Raw genomic sequence first — 25,065 nt, forward strand, 5'->3', positions numbered from 1 at the left:
GTGCCGTTGGGCCGAGAGACTAGTCTCTTGGCCCAGCGGTATCGTACTGTGTCTCTCATTGCCGAATCGTTGTAGTTGACGAGGTCGCACGTTCGATCCCCGAGGGGGGTGAACAGGTGCAAGATGACCTCCGTCACAGTGGTGCCGTATGACCCGGGATGGGAGTGAGGTTTAAGGGGGAGAGTGTAACGGAGGCTAACTAGCACAGAGTTGGCGTGGAACGTTGGTAAACCTCCCTCCGATAGCCTCATACAGTCTCGTGCCGTTGGGCCGAGAGACTAGTCTCTTGGCCCAGCGGTATCGTACTGTGTCTCTCATTGCCGAATCGTTGTAGTTGACGAGGTCGCACGTTCGATCCCCGAGGGGGGTGAACAGGTGCAAGATGACCTCCGTCACACAAATTTGATCTTGTGAATACTAACGAAATATGAACTATCAACTAACTACTGAAGTGCAGAAAGTTTAGCAGCTAAAAAGGGCCTCTTTCTGGAAATTGGCTGGCAATGGAGAAGATTCCCTTTTCCACGCATGAAAAGCGAAAAAATCCCAGTCAATGAATTTGGGAAAAACTACAAAAAATCTAGTGCACCTTTTTAAAGCGGTAATTCCTAAAATCCAGATTTTTTTTTTTTTTTTTTTTTAAATGCTCAGACAAATTGTAAACACAGCAGACCATCCCTTTCAAGTGTCATTTTCAGTTCACGCCGGTTCCTTAAAATTCTCAATGGGGTCTCCTGCCAGAATAGGAAATGTGACGTAATGATTTGGTAAGTGTATAAACTGGTGAGGCTGCAATTATAACCACTAAGTCTGAACAACCAGTAGGTAACGTCTTCCATAGAATAGGCAGATGTGTAATATTTGAGCTCAACTAACCTGCCTCTCTACATATCCCGTCTGTTCCCTGAGTGATGCTGAGTGTTACGGCTCGTTCCTGTTTCACCGCAGCAATATTAGCTGCTCTCTCCACCATCCTGCCTCCCATCCTCCCCGAGTGCTTGTGACCTTGTGATGACACAGATCAATGACAACAGAACTTCAATATATCGTAAAAGCTCAATTGAAAGGGGAAAAGTCCCCCAAAAGTTGTTGTGGCTGTTGGCTAGGTTGACGGCAGGGAAACTGTTTTCTCCATGGAGGCGGGCCATCGGGTCAAGTAGGGATGCACCGATACCACTTTTTTGAAAACCGATACAAGTACGAGTACATTAGGAGCACAAAATCCCGCCCAATTGTATTGATTTCAATGGCAATGAAAATAAATGAATGGCCTTGTTTTTTTCCACCTGTGATATTTTTGTTGTCCATTTCACATGTAGATCCTAAGCAGCCCAATGAGGTGGAACCAGCCCAATCTGGCAACACTGGAACATGACAAGATTTTGCCATCGGGTCAAGTGTGAGGCAACAAGCGCAGGTGGAGGTCAGTTGTCCTGGGCCCAAAACTGGGTTTTCATTGCAGTATCGGTATCGGGTCAAGTGTGAGGCAACAAGCGCAGGTGGAGGTCAGTTGTCCTGGGCCCAAAACTGGGTTTTCATTGTATTGTGTGGATGGGGGGCCTTTCAGATTACTTTGTCCTGGGGCCTGACAAAAGCTGTTGATGGCCATGAGTGTGTGTCAGTAAGGCCTGTAGCAAAGAGGCTGCCAAAGGCCACAGTCAGGAACAGCAGGTGTGTGTGTGTGTGTGTTTATTTTTTTATAAACACCACAATGACTAAACATGACTTAAGTGTCTAAACACTGACAGAATTGCATACCACAATAGTTTAATAAATAAATCACTTTATACCTTTATTGCAAAGTTTTTTAGATAATAAAAAGTCTGAGGTCAAACAGATATCATTCCATATTGATTGTTAAGTCATTCATACAGTATACCCATGCAACAGTTGACGAGGCATAAAAGCCACACACACACACACGTATACAAAAGACAAAATCAAAATCAAGAGATTCAAACTGGACAATGGAAAACAAAGACATATGAAAGTTGTAGTTTTTGCTATGTCAAGTAGGCCTACAACCCCAATCCCCCCCATCCCCCCACCACCACCACATTCACCCTAATAACCAAACAATTCAATTAATCACCTGTCAGATCACATAAACCAACCTGCCCACTCGCTGCAATAAATCATTATGATCATTTAAAAAATAACTGTATAAATATAAAGTTGTTTCCTGGGACAGATGAGAAGTAATTAGTTCTTCTTGAAAGGCTGTTTCGACAGTCATTAAAATGAGCCTACCCACCCAATGTCCAACGCATTGAGGAGCTGTACTGTCTTGCTTTTTTTTTCTTTAAAAATCATATAAAAACCGACACAAGCAAAACCTCCAGCTCTATATCTCCAGCCTTATGCCGCATTTGATCAAAGGCAAAACAAGACTTGGCACTGAAACATTTGGCTCCACCTCCTGGCATCTCATCCATCATTCTTTGGAGATCATGAAGTTGAAATCACTGCTGATAGTGTTCATATAGGGGACTCACTAGAACGACGCCCTTTCGGTACTTACCGCTTACGTCATACGACCCTAAACCTAACCCTAACCCTAACCTTAACCCTAAACCTAACCCTAAACCTAACCCTAACCTTAACCCTAACCCTAACCTTAACCCTAAACCTAACCCTAACCTTAAATCGCTTGTTTGAAATATTTGATTACCATGTGAAGTCACGAGAGGGCGTCAAACTAGTGGGACCCGTTCATATAGCACTGCCTCATGATTACAAAGGCCATCTTCTCTCCATTCCTCTAGAACTACTGTTCTCAATTCCAGTGGCAACAAGCAACAGACATTCCACAGTGACATTCTAGAATGACTCCCACCAACAATCAGCTGTTCCAGAGTGACATTCTAGAACGACTCCCACCCAACAATCAGCTGTTCCAGATTGACATTCTAGAACGACTCCCACCCAACAATCAGCTGTTCCAGAGTGACATTCTAGAACGACTCCCACCCAACAATCAGCTGTTCCATGACTTCCTGTTCTCCCCTCGCCGTGCCGCCCCCGCCCCTTCCCTTTTGGCCATGGCCGTGAGCGCCGCCAGGTTGGTGCCCGACCCCGACAGCCTGCTGGCGGAGCCCGACAGGTTAGAGGCGGAGCCTGCTGCCAGGTTGGTTACGGACCTAGACAAGTTAGTGTTGGAGGCGGCGAGGTTGGTGGTGGAGGCGGAGAGGTGCGTGCTGTGGCGCTTGTTCTTCCTCTTCCTCTTGGCCGTGCCGTCGGCTCTGGTGACCCGGTCGGGCCGCACCAGCACGCCGTAACCAGGGTTACAGTGGAAGTAGTGCTTCCCGTTAACAGAACCGTCATTCTTACCTGTAGAACAGAATATGGAACAGAAGGCCTATCTTTAGTACTTTGTTTCAATGAGCATTACAAGTTATCTACATGACTATATACTACATACTGTAGGTATTGTGTGTATATGTGTGAGCTTGGTTACACATTAGTTAAACTATAGTATACTGTATAATTCAACATTTCTATTTTGTTGGATATTACATAGTATGTTTGGACTGTGCTTCCATTATGTTCGATATTCTGGTACAAGTTGCAGTCAGTACGAGTTTGTTGTAAATTTGCGATTAGCGATAAAACTGAAATGAGTTCCCTAAAAAACTGTTTCATATTTACATATTGTGTTTATATTTACATACAATTTTCATATTGACATAACAATTTTCATATTTACATACAATTTTCACATAAAATCACATATTGCTCCTCACCTGCTGGAAGATCCAGCTCCACCCCAACCCAGGTGCCCTCGGCGAACTCGGTCGGTCCGATGTAGCGCACCGTGCCGTGCTTGTTGGTTCCTACGGTGACGTACTCGCCTTCCTTCAGCCACTCAGGTAGGGGGCGCTCCAGCTCCTCTCCCTCCTGCCCCTCGGCTCCTCCCCCTTCCTCGTTGTCAGAGATGATCTCCAGCCTCTCCAGAGGCTCCGTGAGGCCCGGCAGACTCCCCCCACTGCCCCCAAACTCACTGATGCCCTTAAAGGACTTGATGTCGGACGTCTTGATCTTCTGGATCTTGAAGGGATTGGTGACGCTGGTGGATGATGCAGCTTTGTGGGGAGGAGGGGGTTTGGCTGAGGAGACCACAGCAGGCGGAGCAGGAGCAGATGGCTCTTCTGTTTTCTGGGAGGTTTTAGTGGTCGTTGAGGACACGTCCAGGACGTCCGAGCGGGTGTCTGCAGCTGCAGCTGGTTCCTCTGCTGATGGGGGGATTTTGGAGTCCGATGCAGGAGGGACCTCCACGGGTGCAGCTGGGGGCTGAGATTCAGCTAGAGGGGTTGGCGGAGATGGTTCCTGTGCTGCCACTTCTGAGGAGGACTTGGGATCAAATGGTTCCTGTGCTGTATCTGAAGACATTTCAGGAACTGAAGAAGGAGGACATGGTTCCTGTGGACCCAGAGCTGTTCCTGAGGGTTCAGGAACTATAGGAGGGTTCTTTAAGGGTTCTGGAGGGTTCTGTTTTTCTTCTGCAGCCTCTGAAGAGTTGTCAATCACCAGTTGAGGACATGATGACTCCTGCGCTGGATCTGGGAGAGCGTCGGGGACGACGACAAGATTACTTGGTTCTGGTTCTGAGGACACTTCAGGTACTAACATTGGTTCCTGTGCAGCATCTAAAGAGGGCTGGGGAGATGGTTCCTGTCCTACTTCTGAGGTGGACTTGGGATCTAATAGTTCCTGTGCCACTTCAGACAATAACTTTGGTTCTTGTGCAGTGACTAAAGACGGTTCTGGAACTGAGAGTTCCTGTGCTTTCTCTGAAGCCACATCAGCAACTGAGGAACCATCTGTTTCTTCTAACTCCCGTGAGATCTCTTCTGCATCTAAGGGAGAATGTGTTTCATTGATGCCAGTGAGGGGAGCAGCATCGGGTTCAGTAGTGGATGTGGATGTGGAGTTGGCCGTGTTGTCTACTGGGGCGTGATGTTGCGCGTCTCCATTGTGCAGTCCTTCTTCAGCTTCTAGAGATGGTGTTAAATCTGTGTCAGCATCAGCAGGGGTTGTAGACAGTTCCACTGCGGTACCAAAAGGTTCTTCTGCGGTACCAGAGGGTTCCTCCAGGTGGGCTGAAGTCTGGCTCAGTTTGACCTGGTCGCCTGTGGACGGCATTACATTTTTTTTTAAATGACTTTACATTATTACATTACATTACACAACAGTACACTGAATTACATTTAGCAGATGCTTTTGACCAAAGTGACTTACAAGGACATTTAAGCAAGTACAGAGTAAGGGGTCAGTACAGAGTACAGCAGTAGTCCTATACAAGCAGTGTAGAACTGATAGAGAGCAGAAAAATAGTGGAGGACTTATGAAAAGTAGTGCAGGGGTGCGTTTCTCGACAGCATAGTTTTTAGCATTTAGCAACTTGGGTAGTTGTCAATGGGAAATTCTGCCCTACAAAGCAAAAAGCCAGTAACTGCGCAGAGCTCAAAACTGAGTCAGTTGACTTTTAAATGATACTACAATCCAGTATAAGTGGTTTTTGGGACATGAGACAGTTTTGTTACTTTATATTACCACCATTTTTGCATATCAATCATTTTATTTAGCTTTAGACTTTGATATATATGGCATTAAAGTCATAGTAACTCATTTTCAACAGCAATGCAGTTACTGCCTTTTTGCTTTGTAGGGCAGAATTGCATTGGAAACAACAAAGTAGCTAACATAGTTAGCAGTAGTTTTTAGAAACACACCCATGATTAGAGGTGAGTAGAGTAGAGGGAGAGAGATCCGCTCTTCATCCTTGTCGTCAGACTCACCTGCTCCATCTTTCTCCACATCATCATCATCATCATCCTCCTCCACAGCACTGATTGGAGAGAAACGAAGTGTGCCCTCCTCCTGGCCCTCCTGATTGGTGCTTGGCGTACTGACAGCCTCTGAGTCGAACTCTGGCGTGGGGGGAGTGGTCTGGTCGGGGTTTGATACGGGCGCCTCGGACAGGGTTGCCATGGAGATGCTTGTGGACATGTAGCCACTGGAGGCGTCGCTTATGGGGCTGGGGGTGGAGTCTTCTGTGTCCAGTTCAGAGGGGGGCGGGGCATGTGGCTCCTGGACTTCTGGTTGGTTGCTGGTTGCCAAGACAACTGGCCGTTCCTACAGAAGAGTAACAAACATCAAGTACTGTAAAACCTCTGCATTTTCAGTGTATGAATAAATGATTGAATGTACAAAGTACCAAAGTGGTTTGCGGAGACGCAAGAGAATCCCATTTCATTTTTGATGCGCAGTGACTTTGCGCTATGTCCGGCCAGGCTGGTTGGAAACCACTTTTCTTATCAGAGGGGTTCCATGAGATGTAAGTTGTTGGCCTTTGTTATATGGTCATGATGCTTTATATGTCTGCTTTGTAAAGCGACGCGTCCAACTCTCGCCTCGATCGACACATCTATGGACAATCTGACATCTATGGACATTTTCTATACTGCTTATTTATTTAATGTGTGTATTTATATTCACATTTTAAGTCTTATGATCTCTGCACGGTGTGGAGTTGTACCAGAACCGTCATTTCACTACAAGCTGTAACCTTGGTTATGGCTTTGTATGTGACAAATAAACTACTCTACTCTACTCTACTCTCTACTCTCTACTTTAACAAAAGAGGATAAAACAACTTTGTCCAAGTGGATGAAATAAATGGTCCTGTACTGCACATTAACTTCCACCTCAGCAATACTTGATATTTAGGGCTAAATTAAATGTAAATAGGCCTACTGTGTTACTGCTCCTGTGTTACTGTCATCTCAGGTATACATTCTATTTCTTGAGGCTCCTGTCCAAATCTATTACAACTGTGTGTGTGTGTGTGTGTGTGTGTGTGTGTGTGTGTGTGTGTGTGTGTGTGTGTGTGTGTGTGTGTGTGTGTGTGTGTGTGTGTGTGTGTGCCCTGAAGACAATGACCAGGGTGAGTGAGGGACATGACATGACATACGGTTGCCATGGAGACGTCAGCGGCAGCTGTTTTGGGGATGCTTGTGTCCTCGTCAAGTGGACTGAAGACCGCGGTGACCATGGGGGGAGGGGAGGCGGGAGAAGCAGCAGGCACCTAAAGTAGAGTAGAGTAGAGTAGAGTAGAGTAGAGTAGAGTAGTAGAGTAGAGTAGAGTAGAGTAGAGTAGAGCAGAGCAGAGCAGAGTAACTTTATTGATCTCCGGGGGGGAAATTAATTATTGTCAAGAAGCTTACATAAATACACATAATGCCCACATGGACATTTCAAGACACACAGAGAACACAGGTACTAGTCAGGGAGAGAAAATAAAAACTACAGGAAAATATAAAAAGGCAACTGTTTGTTATATGGTCATGATGCTTTATACTTTAACAAAAGAGGATCAAACAACTTTGTCCAAGTGGATGAAATAAATGGTCCTGTACTGCACATTAACTTCAGCACCTCAGCAATACTTGATATTTAGGGCTAAATTAAATGTAAATAGGCCTACTGTGTTACTGTCATCTCAGGTATACATTCTATTTCTTGAGGTTCCTGTCCAAATCTATTACAACTGTGTGTGTGTGTGTGTGTGTGTGTGTGTGTGTGTGTGTGTGTGTGTGTGTGTGTGTGTGTGTGTGTGTGTGTGTGTGTGTGTGCGCGCGCGCGTGTGTGTGTGTGTGTGTGTGTGTGTGTGTGTGTGTGTGTGTGTGTGTGTGTGTCCTGAAGACAATGACCAGGGTGAGTGAGGGACATGACATGACATACGGTTGCCATGGAGACGTCAGCGGCAGCTGTCTTGGGGATGCTGGATTCCTCGTCAAGTGGACTGAAGACCGCGGTGACCACAGACTCCATGGGGGGAGGGGAGGCGGGAGAAGCAGCAGGCAGCTAAAGTAGAGTAGAATAGAGTAGAGTAGAGTAGTAGAGTAGAGTACAGTAGAGTAGAGTAGAGTAGTAGAGTAGAGTAGAGCAGAGTAGAGTAGAGTAACTTTATTGATCTCCGGGGGGGAAATTAATTATTGTCAAGAAGCTTACATAAATACACATAATGCCCACATGGACATTTCAAGACACACAGAGAACACAGGTACTAGTCAGGGAGGGAAAATAAAAACTACAGGAAAATATAAAAAGGCAACTGTGCAAAAACATATTCTGTGAGCTGAGGTAGACAAGAGATCAACATGACCAAGAATGAGTGATGAGGCAAGTCTGATACAGTGAACAGCAGTAATGAGTACCGTACGCCCCCGTTGAAAAGAAACATTTTGAACAATATTGCACTGTAGTATATTGTGTATGGCTTTGGTGGTAGTATATTCACCAAACTTCACTTCTCTCCCTTTGGAGTCAGAGGGACCTTGAAACACACAAACTCATTAGCTTTACACCACTGGAACCTTATTGTAGGTCGCTTTAAAACTATACAAGGTATAGAAGGGTGTAAAGCATCTCGTACGTTTTACTCCGTGATCGCCATACAGGTTGGAAGGAGATGTGTCCATCATTCCAGCCACTGATGCACTTCTCTCTTCTCCATACTTAGCTTGTGTGGTTGTAGGAGAGTTTATCAAAGCAAATTCAAACGTGCCTTTACGCTCCTCAACCAGTGAATTGATTATTTATTAGGCAACTACTTCTGTGCTGTTTTAAGGCACCGGAGCTCTAAGGGACTAATTCTAAGGGACTTTCCTAAGACCTGCTGAACATAAAAAGCTTTAAAATCACAATATGTAAATGTCCTTACTGCTTTGGCAGCTCCAAGGTCTTCGTCAACGCTTGCAGTCTGCACGATAATGCGAGGAACATTCTGTACGGACCAAAGACACAACACACACATCACCAGGTTTATCTATGTAACACAGAGATCATAGGTGTAGACATTGATTTAATGTAGTGGAAAGTGCGCACATCCAGCAAAAAAGCATCAGCAGGTGCCAGATCAAAAAACTGTCACATGTAGGAGCGGGAAAGGATCTGCACACTGCTTGCAAAAGACTTAATTTAATTTATTGGGAGCAACGTTTCGATCATAGATCTTCTTCAGGCATCTTGATAAATTAAGTCTTTTGCAAGCAGTGTGTAGACATTGATTTAACCAGATACGCATCACAGGAATCAGCTGTTCATGGCGTTTTGAGGTAAAACTGTCCCTTTAAAAGCTTAACGAACACTTTGTAAATAAACTTTTAGTAGAGAAAGTGCGCTCAACTCCGAAACGTTTCTTACAAGGTCTTTGGGTGCGAGCAAATAGCAAAGTTCATGTTCACTTTGTAAATAAATAAATAAATAGTAATCAACAAAGCATTTACAAATGTAGGCCTATGATTAATGACTAAGAAATGCTATGCTAACACAGCAGACACAGCACAGCCGGCCTGCAGCGGTCCCCGAAGTTTGTCCTCCAAAGAGCAAAAGAGATGAGACCGCTGGATATGGCGATGAGACAGCTGGATATAGAAGAGATGAGACCGCTGGATATAGAAGAGATGAGACAGCTGGATATAGAAGAGATGAGACAGCTGGATATAGAAGAGATGAGACAGCTGGATATAGAAGAGATGAGACAGCTGGATATAGAAGAGATGAGACCGCTGGATATAGAAGAGCTCTCCCCCATCCTCCTCTTTGACAGGTGGCATGGTACCGTCCCACCGCACTGCTCCCCATGGGGCGCCACTGAGGGCTGCCCCCTTGCACGGGTGAGGCATAAATGCAATTTCGTTGTGTGCAGTGTGCTGTGTTCACTTGTGTGCTGTGGAGTGCTGTGTCACAATGACAATGGGAGTTGGAGTTTCCCAATGGGCTTTCACTTTTCACTTTCAAGAGATGAGACCGCTGGATATAGTGTCCGGAAGGCAAACGCACATACAGTACCAACTCATTCCTTATGAGCCGCTTCTCCCTCCGCTGTGCAGCTGTAGCTTTGGCTCTTAGGGCCTCCGCACACCGACTCCGACAAATTGCAGAGCACTGCGGCGCAAAACTTCAATTCCATGGGGAGCCGCCCATTGACTCTGCATGCTCTGCTGGGGTGAAATTGTGCGCGGGAGTCGGAATTGTGTCGGAAGCGAAAGTGCTCCGCAGTGCTGTCGGAAACCGATGTGCTGAGGGCCTTCCTCATGTACAAACATTATTTATGAATAAAGTGTTAATAAAGTGTTAATAAAGTGTTAATAAAGCTTTTAAGGGACACTGTGCAGGAAATGGTCAAAAAGGGTACTGCAACTATGCTGCTCATTGAAACTGGGCTGCCTATTGCCAAATTTGATCTTTACATGAAAGTTTACAAAGTAATAAACAAATATTTTGTAGTATGGTCCAAGTAGAGTCATTTTTGCAGCTAAAAAGGGCTATTTTTGGAAATTCAAAATGGCGGACCATGGAGAAGATCCCCCTTTTCATGTATGAAAAGTGCAATTTTTCCAGTCATAATGAATGCTTAGAATTTGATGGTGGTGGTAAGTATTCATGAAAAAGGTAACATTAGTGAATGGGCAGCATGAATTCTGGGAATAAACAACTAAAAATCTCACACAGTGTCCCTTTAAGGGACCGTTATTCTAAATTGCTTCCCCCTTTTTGATAATTTGCCATGATGTATTTCTTCATATATGTAGGCCGAATCAAAGGGCCGTGGCCTCTGTTGTTTGATCAGGGTGTTTAGGAACCTGAGCAGCTTTCAGATTATGAAGCGGGACACTCACACATGCAAACATCTGACCTGGAGCAGGTCCAGTACAGTCAGACACATACACACAAAGCGGCCACTTGAACCAAAGGATCAATCCAAGGATTTTATGCTTCAAGTTTTTTCCCCTTGATGTTTCAGGTCAGTAGAACCTTCCTCGGGCGTTTTAGATGAACAAGCAGGTTTTAGATTATGGCATCAGAATCAGATCAGGGTTCAATCACATTTAGATTCCAAATGGAGATCTGAGCCCCATGCCTGATTGCTGACAGAATTACGAGGATGTTACACCTCCATGCTCAACACTGAGAGAGCACTGGGCTGTATACAGTGGCGTGATCTGTTTAATTAGTGCGTGTGTGTGTGTGTGTGTATGTGTGTGTGTGTCTCTGTGTGTGTGTGTCTGTGTTTAATTAGTGTGTGTGTGTGTGTGTGTGTGTGTGTCTGTGTGTCTGTGTGTGTGTCTGTGTGTGTGTGTGTGTGTCTGTGTCTGTGTCTGTGTGTGTGTCTGCGTGTGTGTGTGTCTGTGTGTGTGTGTGTGTGTGTGTGTGTGTGTGTGTGTGTGTGTGTGTGTGTGTGTGTGTTCCTCGTCCACCTACAGCCCCCCCTGTAAAGAGGTCAAACACCACTACTGGTGATTCCCCCGCGTCACGCCGACCCGGATTAGCGGACCAGACCTACACACACACACACACACACACACACACACACACACACACACACACACACACACACACACACACACACACACACACAGGTCATACACCACTACTGGGGACTCCCCCGCGTCCCTCCAGTTCAGATTAGCGGACCAGACCTGCAATACAAGCAGCAGCATTCACACATTCAACATAATCCTAAACACTGACGCAGTCATAAGACCAAACGCGCACACACACACACACACACGCACGCACACACACACACACACACACACACACACACACACACACACACACACACACACACACACACACACACACACACACACACACACACACACACACACACACACACACACACACACACACATACACACACACACACACACACACACACACACAAACACGCACACACAAAGTCACACCAACAGCATATTAACACATTTTATCTTTGTACATAAATTGATAAAAAAATCAGTTTGTATACAGCTAGCAGTGGCCCTCTGCAGTGCCTGTAGTGAGGCTGAGGCCCTCTGCAGTGCCTGTAGTGAGGCTGAGGCCCTCTGCAGTGCCTGTGGTGAGGCTGAGGCCCTCTGCAGTGCCTGTGGTGAGGCTGAGGCCCTCTGCAGTGCCTGTAGTGAGGCTGAGGCCCTCTGCAGTGCCTGTAGTGAGGCTGAGGCCCTCTGCAGTGCCTGTGGTGAGGCTGAGGCCCTCTGCAGTGCCTGTAGTGAGGCTGAGGCCCTCTGCAGTGCCTGTAGTGAGGCTGAGGCCCTCTGCAGTGCCTGTAGTGAGGCTGAGGCCCTCTGCAGTGCCTGTAGTGAGGCTGAGGCCCTCTGCAGTGCCTGTGGTGAGGTTGAGGGCCTCTGCAGTGCCTGTGGTGAGGTTGAGGGCCTCTGCAGTGCCTGTGGTGAGGTTGAGGCCCTCTGCAGTGCCTGTAGTGAGGCTGAGGCCCTCTGCAGTGCCTGTAGTGAGGCTGAGGCCCTCTGCAGTGCCTGTAGTGAGGCTGAGGCCCTCTGCAGTGCCTGTAGTGAGGCTGAGGCCCTCTGCAGTGCCTGTAGTGAGGCTGAGGCCCTCTGCAGTGCCTGTAGTGAGGCTGAGGCCCTCTGCAGTGCCTGTAGTGAGGCTGAGGCCCTCTGCAGTGCCTGTAGTGAGGCTGAGGCCCTCTGCAGTGCCTGTAGTGAGGCTGAGGCCCTCTGCAGTGCCTGTAGTGAGGTTGAGGGCCTCTGCAGTGCCTGTGGTGAGGTTGAGGGCCTCTGCAGTGCCTGTGGTGAGGTTGAGGGCCTCTGCAGTGCCTGTGGTGAGGTTGAGGGCCTCTGCAGTGCCTGTAGTGAGGCTGAGGCCCTCTGCAGTGCCTGTAGTGAGGCTGAGGCCCTCTGCAGTGCCTGTAGTGAGGTTGAGGGCCTCTGCAGTGCCTGTGGTGAGGTTGAGGCCCTCTGCAGTGCCTGTAGTGAGGCTGAGGCCCTCTGCAGTGCCTGTAGTGAGGCTGAGGCCCTCTGCAGTGCCTGTAGTGAGGCTGAGGCCCTCTGCAGTGCCTGTAGTGAGGCTGAGGCCCTCTGCAGTGCCTGTGGTGAGGCTGAGGCCCTCTGCAGTGCCTGTAGTGAGGCTGAGGCGGTAAATTCTGTTTTGTAAACTTGCTTCTGCCTTTATTGGATAGGACAGTGAAAGTGTTGATGGGCCAGCCATGGCTCAATGGTTAGTGCACTAGTCTTTGGATCAGAGGGTTGCAGGATCGAATCCCACCCTTAACAGCACCTCCCTCCATGGCTGAAGTGCCCTTGAGCAAGGCACTTAACCCCACACTGCTCCAGGGGCTGTAACCAATACCCTGTGCCAAGGCACCTAACCCCACACTGCTCCAGGGACTGTAACCAATACCCTGTACCAAGGCACCTAACCCCACACTGCTCCAGGGACTGTAACCAATACCCTGTACCAAGGCACTTAACCCCACACTGCTCCAGGGGCTGTAACCAATACCCTGTACCAAGGCACCTAACCCCACACTGCTCCAGGGGCTGTAACCAATACCCTGTACCAAGGCACCTAACCCCACACTGCTCCAGGGGCTGTAACCAATACCCTGTACCAAGGCACCTAACCCCACACTGCTCCAGGGGCTGTAACCAATACCCTGTACCAAGGCACCTAACCCCACACTGCTCCAGGGGCTGTAACCAATACCCTGTACCAAGGCACCTAACCCCATACTGCTCCAGGGGCTGTAACCAATACCCTGTACCAAGGCACTTAAACCCACACTGCTCCAGGGACTGTAACCAATACCCTGTGCCAAGGCACCTAACCCCACACTGCTCCAGGGACGTAACCAATACCCTGTGCCAAGGCACCTAACCACACACTGCTCCAGGGGCTGTAACCAATACCCTACCTGCTGAGAAGGAGGTGTGGGCCGCAGGTCCTTCTTGTCGTCTCGGCGGGGGAAGAGGCTCTTCAGGAGTTTGGGGACCGGTGGCACCATGGCAACGGGCTTCACTGAGGAGAGAGAGGAGGCAGCATGGTCTGAGACGAGAGGAGGTGCTGGAGGAGGAGCAGGAGGTGCTGGAGGAGGAGCAGGAGGTGCTGGAGGAGGAGAAGGAGGAGGAGGAAGAGGAGCTGCTGGGCTCGGAGGAGGAGGAAGAGAAGGAGGAGGAAGAGGAGCAGGAGGAGGTGGAGATGCAGTAGGTACAGGAGGGAAGAAGGAGAACACCATGGCCTTCATTGAGGAGAGAGAGGAGGCACCATAGTCTGAGACGGAAGGAGGCCTTGGGCTTGGAGGAGGAAGAGGAGAAGGAGCAGGAGGTGAAGGAGGAGAAGAAGCAGGAGGAGGTGTTGATCTTGAAGGAGGAGGAGGAGGAAGGAAGGAGGACAGCAGGGCTTTGACTGGGGAGAAGTAGGAGGCAGCCAGGTGGGAGATACCTGCAGGAGTCGGGATGGGGGGAGGAGGAGGAGGAAGAGGAGGAAGAGGAGGAGGATTAGGAGGAGAGAAGGGGAAGAGGAGAAAGGAGAACACCAGGGTGGAGGAGGAGGAGGAGGAGAGAAGGGGAAGAGGAGAAAGGAGAACACCAGGGTGGGGTAAGAAAAGCAGCTGGAAGAGGAAAAGAAGGGAACAAGGAATCAAGGAAACGAGCAAGAGGACGGGGAAGAAGGCAGGATATGGGGGGGGGAGGAAAGACAGGATAGGGGAGGAGAGGATGAGGGGAAGAAGAAGAATCAGGGGAGGAGGAGGAGGATGAGGAAGGAGGAGGGAGAAGGTGTGGAAAGAGGAGGAGGGGCGGAGGACAGAGAGGAATGAGGGGGGAGGGAGAAGATGTGGAAAGAGGAGGACAGGAAACAATGAAGGAAGAAGTGGAGGGAGGAGGAGGAGGACGGAGAGGAAGGAGGGGGGAGGATGGAGGAGGAGGGAGGAGGGAGGAAAGAAGAGGGGGAGGAGGAGGGAGAGGGAAGAGGAGGTGTAGGAGAGGAAGAGGAGGAGGAGGAGGAGGAGGGGGAGGAGGGAGAGGAGGGAGAGGGAAGAGGAGGAGGAGGAGAGGAAGAGGAGGATGGAGGAGGAATGAGGAGGGAGGAAAGAAGAGGGGGAGGAGGAGGGAGAGGGAAGAGGAGGTGTAGGAGAGGAAGAGGAGGATGAGGAGGAGGAGGAGGGAGGAAAGAAGAGGGGGAGGAGGAGGGAGAGGGAAGAGGAGGAGGAGGAGAGGAAGAGGAGGATGAGGAGGAGGAGGAGGAGAGAGGAAAGAAGAGGGGGAGGGGGAGGAGAGGGGATGAAAGGAGGAGGAGGAGGAGGGAGAGGAAGGAGGGGGAGGAGGAAGGAAAGAAGAGGAGGAGGGGGGAGGAGGAGGAGGAGGGAGGAGGAGGAGGGAGGGAGGAGGAAGGAGGAGGAGGAGTAGAATCAGCACAGGGGAAAGCTACAAGAGATTCTGTTGGAGGAAAAGGATACAAGAGTTACTTAGAGGAAAAAGGGAGAGTTGTAAAATACATGGAGGGGCAGAGATGGCCAACCAGGATCCAGAATCTACAACCCAGAGCTGCATAGTATTTCCAGCAGACCTGTTTTACAATGAGGGCAGTGGGGCAGGTGAAACCAGGCCATTAGGAACATGTGGCACATGCGGATCGCTGCTCCTGAATCCTGGTTGGTCATCGCTGGGGATGGGGGGATGGAGGGGGGGGCACTGAAGGAAGACGAGGGGGAGATGGTTTGGTGGAGAAGGTGGAGGACAGGTGGTATGGTTTTACCCAAGGAGATTTGAGATAGGAGGGTGTACTGACGCCATCGGAGCGTAGTACAGAATTTTCGCGAGGGGAGTACAATTCTTCTTCTACGGTCAGTACACTTCTACGGTCAGCATAGTGAAGTGCAATGCCACTACCGCCAGGGTCGGAGTGTGGAGCAGGTCATAGGACATCGTGAATGTTTGTCAGCTGTCCTTACTTATCCCCCGCAATTACTGCTGACCGACAGCTTCAGTTAATTTGGCCACAAACTGAACACTGACAACCGGATATCCTCTTTCAACCGGTTTTGCGGAGCAAAAAATTTATCCATCATTGCGTCGCACCCACTGACCACCGTGTCTTTCAGCATAGAAATGTATTAGTTCCATGGTATTTAAGCAACACCCCCATACTACACTTTCCTTCAAGTGATACTTCTTACCCAATCTACATTCTTTGGTTTTACCAGACCACATTAATTACTTCGTAATTGACTGATCCCAAGTCACGCCCACTTAATGCGTGTCATAATACATCTGGCTAGAACCCTCGGACAACTTTTACCCGAGGAGCTGTGAAATTGATAAGGCCTACTCTCGTATTCAAACCAAGCTATGCTAAATAGAAATAAAAAATAGAAATGGAAAACCATTATAAGCGTATTGGATGGGAGCAGTGAGCTCAGCTCTGGTTTGAAATGAGTGGTGACCAATCGCTGACAGTTGCCGTTCATGACGTATGTTATTATGCTCCCAAGTGTGTTTGCTGCTTATTGGCCGTTCGCCTGGAGGACGACTAAACCCTCCCCAGAGAAGCGTAATCAGACCATTTGAGAATTACAAAGTAATTCAAAATGAATAGTCTGACCTGTCAGGCTAGGAGAACAGGTGGTTTGGAGGGGAGTTCGATGGGACAAAACACTACAATAGCACTGGCAATGTTAAGTCTATAGTGACTTTTGAGGGGCCAATGTTTATATTTCGCCTAGGGCCCCAAAATGGCTAGAGCCGCCACTGGTAGCAGACAGGTGGTTTGGTGGAGGAGAGACAAGAGTCACGCCCACAAGTCACCTGACCCGACACCAGATGATGTCAGTATCGTCATGGCGACAGCCCAAAACATAGGCGGTGTCATCACACATGAGAATATGAGACTACTACACTAATGCTTGAGCTGCCCTTGTCCCAGGCCAGACTCCTGACATGATGTGTATGTGTGTGCACTCTACTCTAAAAAAAAAAAAACCTAACCCTTCTTTGCATCTGCACTTGTTGTTCTGTATATCTCCTGTGCACTTTGTATCTGCTAGTGATGTTGGCTATGATTATGTCCTCGATTGTAAGTCTCTTTGGTTATTAAGTGACATTTACATTTCCTTTCATTTGTTTTACTAGTAAACAAAGCCCCTCATCAAAGTCCTTCAACAAGGAGCTGGTGGGTCTGGATGGGGAAGCCCTGAGGGGGGGGGGGGTCGGCCCTGAGGGGGGAGGTTGGTCTCTGGGGGGGGGGGGGGGGGGGGGGGGTTGGTCTCTGGGGATGAAAACATTAGCAGAGTAGATATAAGGGGCAGAGGGAGGAAGAGGAAGAGGAGAGGAGAAGAGGAGGAGAGGGGAGGGGTCGGTAAGGCAGAGGAAGAGGGGAAGAGGGGTTGGAGGAGAAGAGATGGGGAAATGGGGAGGAGGAGGTGGTTACCTGGCTCAGGGGTTGAGGAGGTGGGGGGAGTGTGTGGTTACCTGGCTCAGGTGTTGAGGTCCAGGAGGAGATGGGGAGGTGGAGGTGGGAGGAGGAGTGTGGTTACCTGGCTGAGGTGGGGAGGAGGTGGTGTGGAGGTGGAGGTGAGGAGGAGGAGGTGGGGAGTGTGTGGTTACCTGGCTCAGGTGAGGAGGAGGTCTTGAGGAGGTGGAGTGTGTGGTTACCTGGCTCAGGTGTTGAGGAGGAGGTGGTGGGGAGGAGGAGGTCTTGAGGAGGAGGAGTGTGGTTACCTGGCTCAGGTGTTGAGGTGGAGGTGGGAGGAGGAGTGTGGTTACCTGGCTCAGGTGAGGAGGAGGTGGTGGGGAGGAGGAGGTCTTGAGGAGGTGGAGTGTGTGGTTAATGAGGGGGGAGTGTGTGGTTACCTGGCTCAGGTGTTGAGTTGCTGTGGTGGCCTCCTGAGTTTCGAGAGGAGAGAGGAGAGAAGACCGAGGGATCCATCTGGACAGCACAGCACACGTGGCATGGAAGGGGTTAACAAGAGAGATGGGGAGACACAAGGACACATTAATGCACGTTTGAAAAGATGATCAACAACAACTTGTTTTGGACTATTTTGCATCTCAGGAGTTTGGCATATTAAAGAGTGCATTGGCTAACTGCTGCAGCTGAATGTTGAGATGAACTATTATAGTTAATAAGCGAGAATATGGAACACAATTTAAATGTCAAAAAGCTCATCTTCAAACATGGCTTGAATCCACTGACCTCTGATCTGAGGGATTGTAAGATATCTATACCTCAACTTAATCCTCATTTCCTCATTCCCAATCTAATCTGAATCAAAATCCTCAATATCGCTACCATCACTTATGTCAGCCATTGTCACTAGCCTTGTTTTTTTTTTCACTCTCCGACTGAAAGAAGAACTGTGCAGTTAAATGAACATCTGTGCTCTTTTGTGTACGCTACAGTGTATGTATTTGGACCAACTATGAAACATTTTGTTAGTCAGAGACCCCATTTACGCCCCTAATGTGCATTTCAGGCATCAGACAACGCAACATTTCCATGTGCTTTAAAATGCCTCCATGGTTGAAAAGCGCATGGACGTCACTCCAGGCGTTAGTGGTAAATACACATATATCAGTGATTCTCAAAGTGTGGTCCGGGGACCACTAGTGGTCCGCGACAGAGTTCAGGTGGTCCACGAGGGGATTTCTACTTTTCCAAGATAAGCTAGCAGTAGGCTATATTTGTAACATTTTCATGTTTTCAACACAATAAGACAGGCTTATGATGTGAATAAAAAGTAAGTGATCTGTATAAAAATTAGTAGTGTCAAATTAGCACCCATGAACTTCAAATTCAGTCGATAGGTGGTCCCCGATCATTTTTAGGGGGACAAAGTGGTCCTCTGTCTGGAAAAGTTTGAGAAACACTGACATAGATGCTGCAGCCGACATGATGGGTAAAAGCACAGAGATGCGTCACCTGGTCAACATGGGTTAAACAGACACACAACTAGTTAAGGAAGCAAGATCTGACTACAAGTGGTGGTATACACTGACCACTATGGTAATACACTAATGGTATATACACTGTAATCACTATGGTAACACACAAATGGTATACACATAACATATACAAGCTACCCAGTCTCAACATACTGTACATGTATTTTCTTGTCTTTTTATGTCCTGTTTTGTCAAGTCTTGTCTAATGTCTGAGAATGACTGGAGCCACGCCAAAAAACAATTTTCTGTTTTATGTGTAAGAAACAATAACGTTTGATCTAATCTAATCTATTTTATACCCTGATGGTATATACTGTAATCACTATGGTAACACACTAATGGCATATACTGTACACTATGGCAACACACTACTGGTATACACTGTAATCACTATGGTGACAGACTAATGGTATATCCACTATATTTTTTTATAATATTATTCGTAAGCTCACTATGAAGGAATCCTGGCTGAGAGAAGACAGGTCCTGACGACTCCCAGACAGCTGTGGAGGAGAGGAGAGGAGAGGAGAGGAGAGGAGAGGAGAGGAGAGGAGAGGAGAGGAGAGGAAAGGAAAGGAAAGGAGAGAGGAGGAGAGGAGAGGAGAGGAGAGGAGAGGAGAGGAGAGGAAAGGAAAGGAAAGGAGAGAGGAGGGAGAGGAGAGGAGAGTGGAGAGGAGAGGAGAGGAGAGGAGAGGAAAGGAGAGGAAAGGAGAGAGGAGGGAGAGGAGAGGAGAGGAGAGGAGAGGAGAAAGAGGCACAATACAGGGAGCGGGTGTTAGCAAAGCCAGTCAGTAAGCAAGTGTAAGTATGTAAAAATGACCTCTAAAAGCACATTTACAACCAGAGCACTTTACAATAAGGATATGAAGTGATGATGTATCAAGGTACATAAAATCAGCGTCTTAGCCAGAGCTGCACAGGCAACATCAAATGACAATGACAGTGACCAACACAAGGACACAGCACACGGACTGTGATGATGACAGTGACAGACAGACAGACAAACCACATAATAAGCACAACAGGTGATGGGTTTGAGTTTTACGTCAGAATTAAAAACATAAGCAGTGATGGGAATCCTGGATTTAGGAAATTATAATCCAGTGCCGCATATTCCAGCAGGTGATTTCCTGGTATAATGACCACGTGTCGATATTGGACAGGTAAAAAACAGGTCATTCGGAATAACACCAGTGGTCATAAATGAGGCAGATTTCAGAGGATGAGCCAGGGAGATTGTGTGGGGAAGGAACAAGACATTCACACACTCAGTCACTCACATACTCACTCCCTCCCTCCCACACTCACTCCCTGACTTACCCGGTTGACGTTAGGAGAGCTGAGGCATCGTCTCCTGATCTTCCCCTTGGCAGCCAACTGCTCCTTCACAGCAACGTCCTACAGCATCAGAAGCACACAGTATTAAAGAGGGTACTAGGTGATCCTACTTTTGTTAGTAAAAACCCAAAGAAGAAAAAACATGAGAGAGATACAGAGAGAGAGACATACAGAGAGAGAGATACAGAGGGAGAGAGAGAAATACAGTACATTTTTACCACTCCCCCTTGCCCTCGTTCTACTTAACCCGTAGACGTTCTCCACGGCCAGAGAGAGAGAGACAGACATAGAGGGAGAGCTACAGTACCTGGCGTAGTCGGTCTAGAGTGAGGATGTACCTGTCGTAGTCGGTCTAGAGTGAGGATGTACCTGGCGTAGTCGGTCTAGAGTGAGGATGTACCTGGCGTAGTCGATCTAGAGTGAGGATGTACCTGGCGTAGTCGATCTAGAGTGAGGATGTTCTCTACTCTCACCTGGCGTAGTCGGTCTAGAGCACTGTTTCCCAACCTTTTTTGTCTCATGTACCCCCTAAGCCTTTTCGTTGTGCCATGAGTACCCCCTTTACATAACTTCTTCTATTGCAGAGTGACTATGCTCCATGTATTTGTTAAACTTATTTTTTCCAAGTACCCCCTGCTGTGTGTTCGCGTACCCCTAGTGGTACACGTACCCCTGGTTGGGAAACACTGGTCTAGAGTGAGGATGTACCTGGCGTAGTCGGTCAAGAGTGAGGATGTTCTCGACGGCCAGGACGCTCCTCAGGTATTTCTCGATGGCCGCCTCGCTGTCCCCCTCTGATGACTCCGCCCCCTCAGCTGCACTCGCTGCCAGACGCACCAACATCTCACGATCCTCCGGACCCTGCGAGTCCTGAACACGCACGCACAGACACACACACGCAGGCAGACGCGCGCACGCACACGCACATACACACGCAAGCAGTTTATTAAGTGCATGTATGGGTCCTCTGAGTCCTGAATGCAACAATCCACACCTCCAGCTGTTTTAGTTACGGCCAAGGCCTTATGTCATTGTTATATTCAATTCTCATATTAATTATAACGGAAAGATAGACATTAGAGGGGAAAATTTATAAAACTACTTGCATCCCAACTGCATCAACATAATTAGTGATAGACCTTCTGGTAACCACCAAATAACTAATAAATCTTTTGAGATGCCTAACCTCACACATGCACATGCACACAAACGCACGCTGATTATATGCACGCTGATTATATGCACACATTAATGAGTACACATACACACACACACACACACACACACACACACACACACACACACACACACACACACACACACACACACACACACACACACACACACACACACACACACACCCTTCCCTCCTCCTCCTCCTCTTACCCCGGGCACATTGGAGACGATCTCGAAGGTGACTCCACTTCCTGGGATGGTGCTGCGCTGGGACATCTTACGCAGGAAACTCTGGGCAAAACCCTGAAGACACACACACACAGATGTGTTTCCTCACTATGTATTTAGATTGTATTCATCAAGGTATGTGTGTGTGTGTGTGTGTGTGTGTGTGTGTGTGTGTGTGTGTGTGTGTGTGTGTGTGTGTGTGTGTGTGTGTGTGTGTGTGTGCGCGCTCGTGCGTGCGTGCGTGTGTGTGTGTGTACCTGTTTTCCAGAGAGGCTGACACATATGCGTTTCCTGAGTACGAGCTGCATGTGTGTGTGTGTGTGTGTGTGTGTGTGTGTATGTGTGTGTGTGTGTGTGTGTACCTGTTTCCCAGACAGGCTGACGCATATCCTCTTCCTGAGTACCAGCTGCATCTGTGCGGGGTGGCTCAGTAGCAGCACCACCCTGACGGTCAGGTACACCCTCTGGTTAGCCCCGCCCCCTCTACGCAGCTCAGGACAGTCATGCACAGTAGGGTCCCACGAAGCCTCCGCCTTCACCTGAGGAGAAGAGAGATATTTAGATCAGAGGGTTGCCGGTTCAAATCCCACCCTTACCACCCCGACAACCCCCCTGAACCCTGAACCATAGAGGCCATTACATTCAATTGATATATGGCTTAAGGAGATGAGCTTTAGATCAGAAGGTTGCATGTTCAAATAATTAATGAACAGTAGGGTCCCACGAAGCCTCCGCCTTCACCTGGGGGGCAAGCAGATAATGGTTAAGGAGATCAGAGGGTTCCAATCCCACACCGACCCCCACCACCTCAGCTCTGCACACTCATACACAGTAGGGTCCCACGAAGCAAGAGGAGGCCATTTCAAATCCTAGAGGCCATTATTTGGCAAAGATGGACTTTAGATCAGAGGGTTGCAGGTTCAAGTCCCACCCTTCCACTCTCTATCTCACTCCATGCCTGAAGTGTCCTTGAGCAAGGCACCTAACCCCACACTGCTCCAGGGACTGTAACCAATACCCTGTACCAAGGCACCTAACCCCACAATGCTCCAGGGACTGTAACCAATACCCTGTACCAAGGCACCTAACCCCACACTGCTCCAGGGACTGTAACCAATACCCTGTACTTAATATACTGTAAGTCGCTTGGAATAAAAACATGTAGCTAAATGTAAAGTAAGTGGGACTCGATTAAATATGAAACTAGATACATTAGATAATTGAATACTTACCCTTAAACCCTAAGCCTAGTAGTTTGACTTTATTGTCAAAAATCTATGTAACAGGGTTAGCAAATGGGACTGCTACAACAAAAATCCAAAATAAATCTATACCAAAGAAAAAAAAAACAGTGAGGGCAAGAAAAAGAGAAAGAAGCATTTTAAAAAGTATATCTAAGATGGTGGGGCGTATAAGTCTTGAAAGAGAAAGCAATTCGCCTTTGGCTAAGCCCCGCCCTCTTTAGTTACAGTTGCTAGGTCGGACAGATAAACTTTCAATGCTGAGATATCAACGTGATTTATGCAGTGACTGCAAATCGCAGCAGTTATTCACTCCCAATAAATAAAAAAAACGCCATTCATAGTATTGTGAATATAAGTATTTATTTTCTGAACGGTCATGCGATGCATCACAGCTGTTGTTATGGGCTCTTCTCACATGGGTATCGATAGGCATTGTAACCAGCACCATGGTAAGCTGAGCTCGCATATCTTTTGAGCCCTGACTCAAACTTGCTAGACGAAAACGAAATCACACAACGTGATGGCTGTAGTAATCTTCAAAGCTACCACAGCAATGTGTAACATTAACGTTTGGCGTTTATATCTTCAGTAGCTTAACAAAATCACGTCCATCAGCTGCTAGTCAAAACACTCCTGCCGTGACCGATAGTTAACTTTGCTAGCGGTGTTTCTTCATTAATTAGATCAGAAATCCAAAATCCTACTCTGAAACAGGTTCGTGGTTTGCTTACAACCTTACTGAAAAGTGACACGAATGAGATGGTGGCATGATCGGAGCTCACAAAGTATGTTTTTGATCCGTATGCTTTCTAGTCGAGTGTGCTGCTGCCGAGACCCTTCAAGGCAGACTATCCAGCTGCTTAATATTAGTCCGGTTTTAGGTAAAGAGGAAAGCGATTACCACCTGTTACATCGCGGGGAAACTTGCACCTTTGTCTCAAATACCCCAGGCAATGTCCAATCACATTTTAATAATAATACGACCGTATCTCGCTAACTAGGCCTACTTGAAAACATGCGATTTCAGCATTGAGTTCAATGGAGCGCTGTCAAAACTGTCCGAGGTTTGTCCGAGGTCGTCCTTTTGCTGCGCTGTGATTGGTCAAAAAGCACTTTAGGGCGGGCCTTAGCCAAAGGTGAATTGCACCTCTAGAAAGAGAAAGCAAGCGCACCGCACCTCTACTTCATGCTGCTTGACGATCTGAAGGTCGAAGAAGTCTTCCTCATCCTCCTCACTCAGGCAGGCGTCCAGACCCCCAGCCAGGCCCGGAGACAGGTGATCACAGAAGTCATCCGCTAGAGAGACGAGAGAGAGGGGAGAGAGAGGAGAGAGAGGGAGGGAGAGAGAGAGAGAGAGAGAGAGAGAGAGAGAGAGAGAGAGAGAGGAGAGAGGGAGAAAACCAGACAGACAGACAGAGAGGAAGGGGGTAGAAAGCGAGAGGGAGAAAGAAAGAAAGAAAGAAAGAAAGAAAGAAAGAAAGAAAGAAAGAAAGAAAGAAAGAAAGAAAGAAAGAAAGAGAATAAACCCATTAAGTTGTTCTATATTGGGCGTCTTGCAACATGGCATCCTCTGTTTTTTACAGCTGGATACGACTGAGGTTGCCAAGACTGAGGTTGCCAAGACTGAGGTCGCCAAGACTGAGGTTGCCAGGTAGACTGAGGTTGCCAAGACTGAGGTCGCCAAGACTGAGGTTGCCAGGTTGGCCGAGTCACACTTTATGACAAAGTGAATACAGAATCACACTTGGCAAGTGGCAGTTGGATAAAACAGCAGAGTACACCGTGTAGCCCACTTAGTACAGCAGAGTACACCGTGTAGCCCACTTAGTACAGCAGAGTACACCGTGTAGCCCACTTAGTACGTACAGCAGAGTACACCGTGTAGCCCACTTAGTACAGCAGAGTACACCGTGTAGTCCACTTAGTACAGCAGAGTACACCGTGTAGCCCACTTAGTACGTACAGCAGAGTACACCGTGTAGCCCACTTAGTACAGCAGAGTACACCGTGTAGTCCACTTAGTACGTACAGCAGAGTACACCGTGTAGCCCACTTAGTACAGCAGAGTACACCGTGTAGCCCACTTAGTACAGCAGAGTACACCGTGTAGTCCACTTAGTACGTACAGCAGAGTACACCGTGTAGCCCACTTAGTACAGCAGAGTACACCATGTAGCCCACTTAGTACGTACAGCAGAGTACACTGTGTAGTCCACTTAGTACAGCAGAGTACACTGTGTAGCCCACTTAGTACAGCAGAGTACACCGTGTGGCACATTTAGTACAGCAGAGTACACCGTGTAGCCCACTTAGTACGTACAGCAGAGTACACC

At 48.0% G+C, this 25,065-nt stretch overlaps 1 protein-coding gene across 1 annotated transcript in view; it reads right to left on the minus strand.

The window, feature by feature from the left end:
• Positions 1 to 2,716: 2,716 nt before the first annotated feature.
• LOC134469503 (kinesin-like protein KIF13B) overlaps positions 2,717 to 25,065 on the minus strand; it is an 82,150-nt gene continuing 59,801 nt past the window's right edge. The window contains exons 31-43 of the mRNA XM_063223803.1: positions 23,910 to 24,028; positions 21,851 to 22,027; positions 21,471 to 21,563; positions 20,793 to 20,954; positions 20,067 to 20,144; positions 19,199 to 19,249; positions 17,655 to 17,730; positions 13,721 to 13,824; positions 8,726 to 8,788; positions 6,974 to 7,087; positions 5,733 to 6,135; positions 3,744 to 5,129; positions 2,717 to 3,330 (exon numbers count right to left, since the gene is read on the minus strand). Of these exons, the coding sequence (XP_063079873.1) occupies positions 2,978 to 3,330; positions 3,744 to 5,129; positions 5,733 to 6,135; positions 6,974 to 7,087; positions 8,726 to 8,788; positions 13,721 to 13,824; positions 17,655 to 17,730; positions 19,199 to 19,249; positions 20,067 to 20,144; positions 20,793 to 20,954; positions 21,471 to 21,563; positions 21,851 to 22,027; positions 23,910 to 24,028 (3,179 nt within the window). The 3' untranslated portion in view covers positions 2,717 to 2,977. The remainder of the gene's footprint in view (positions 3,331 to 3,743; positions 5,130 to 5,732; positions 6,136 to 6,973; positions 7,088 to 8,725; positions 8,789 to 13,720; positions 13,825 to 17,654; positions 17,731 to 19,198; positions 19,250 to 20,066; positions 20,145 to 20,792; positions 20,955 to 21,470; positions 21,564 to 21,850; positions 22,028 to 23,909; positions 24,029 to 25,065) is intronic.

Source organism: Engraulis encrasicolus, chromosome 18, assembly GCF_034702125.1.
Source record: "Engraulis encrasicolus isolate BLACKSEA-1 chromosome 18, IST_EnEncr_1.0, whole genome shotgun sequence".
In the NCBI taxonomy this organism is placed as follows: Eukaryota; Metazoa; Chordata; class Actinopteri; order Clupeiformes; family Engraulidae; genus Engraulis; species Engraulis encrasicolus.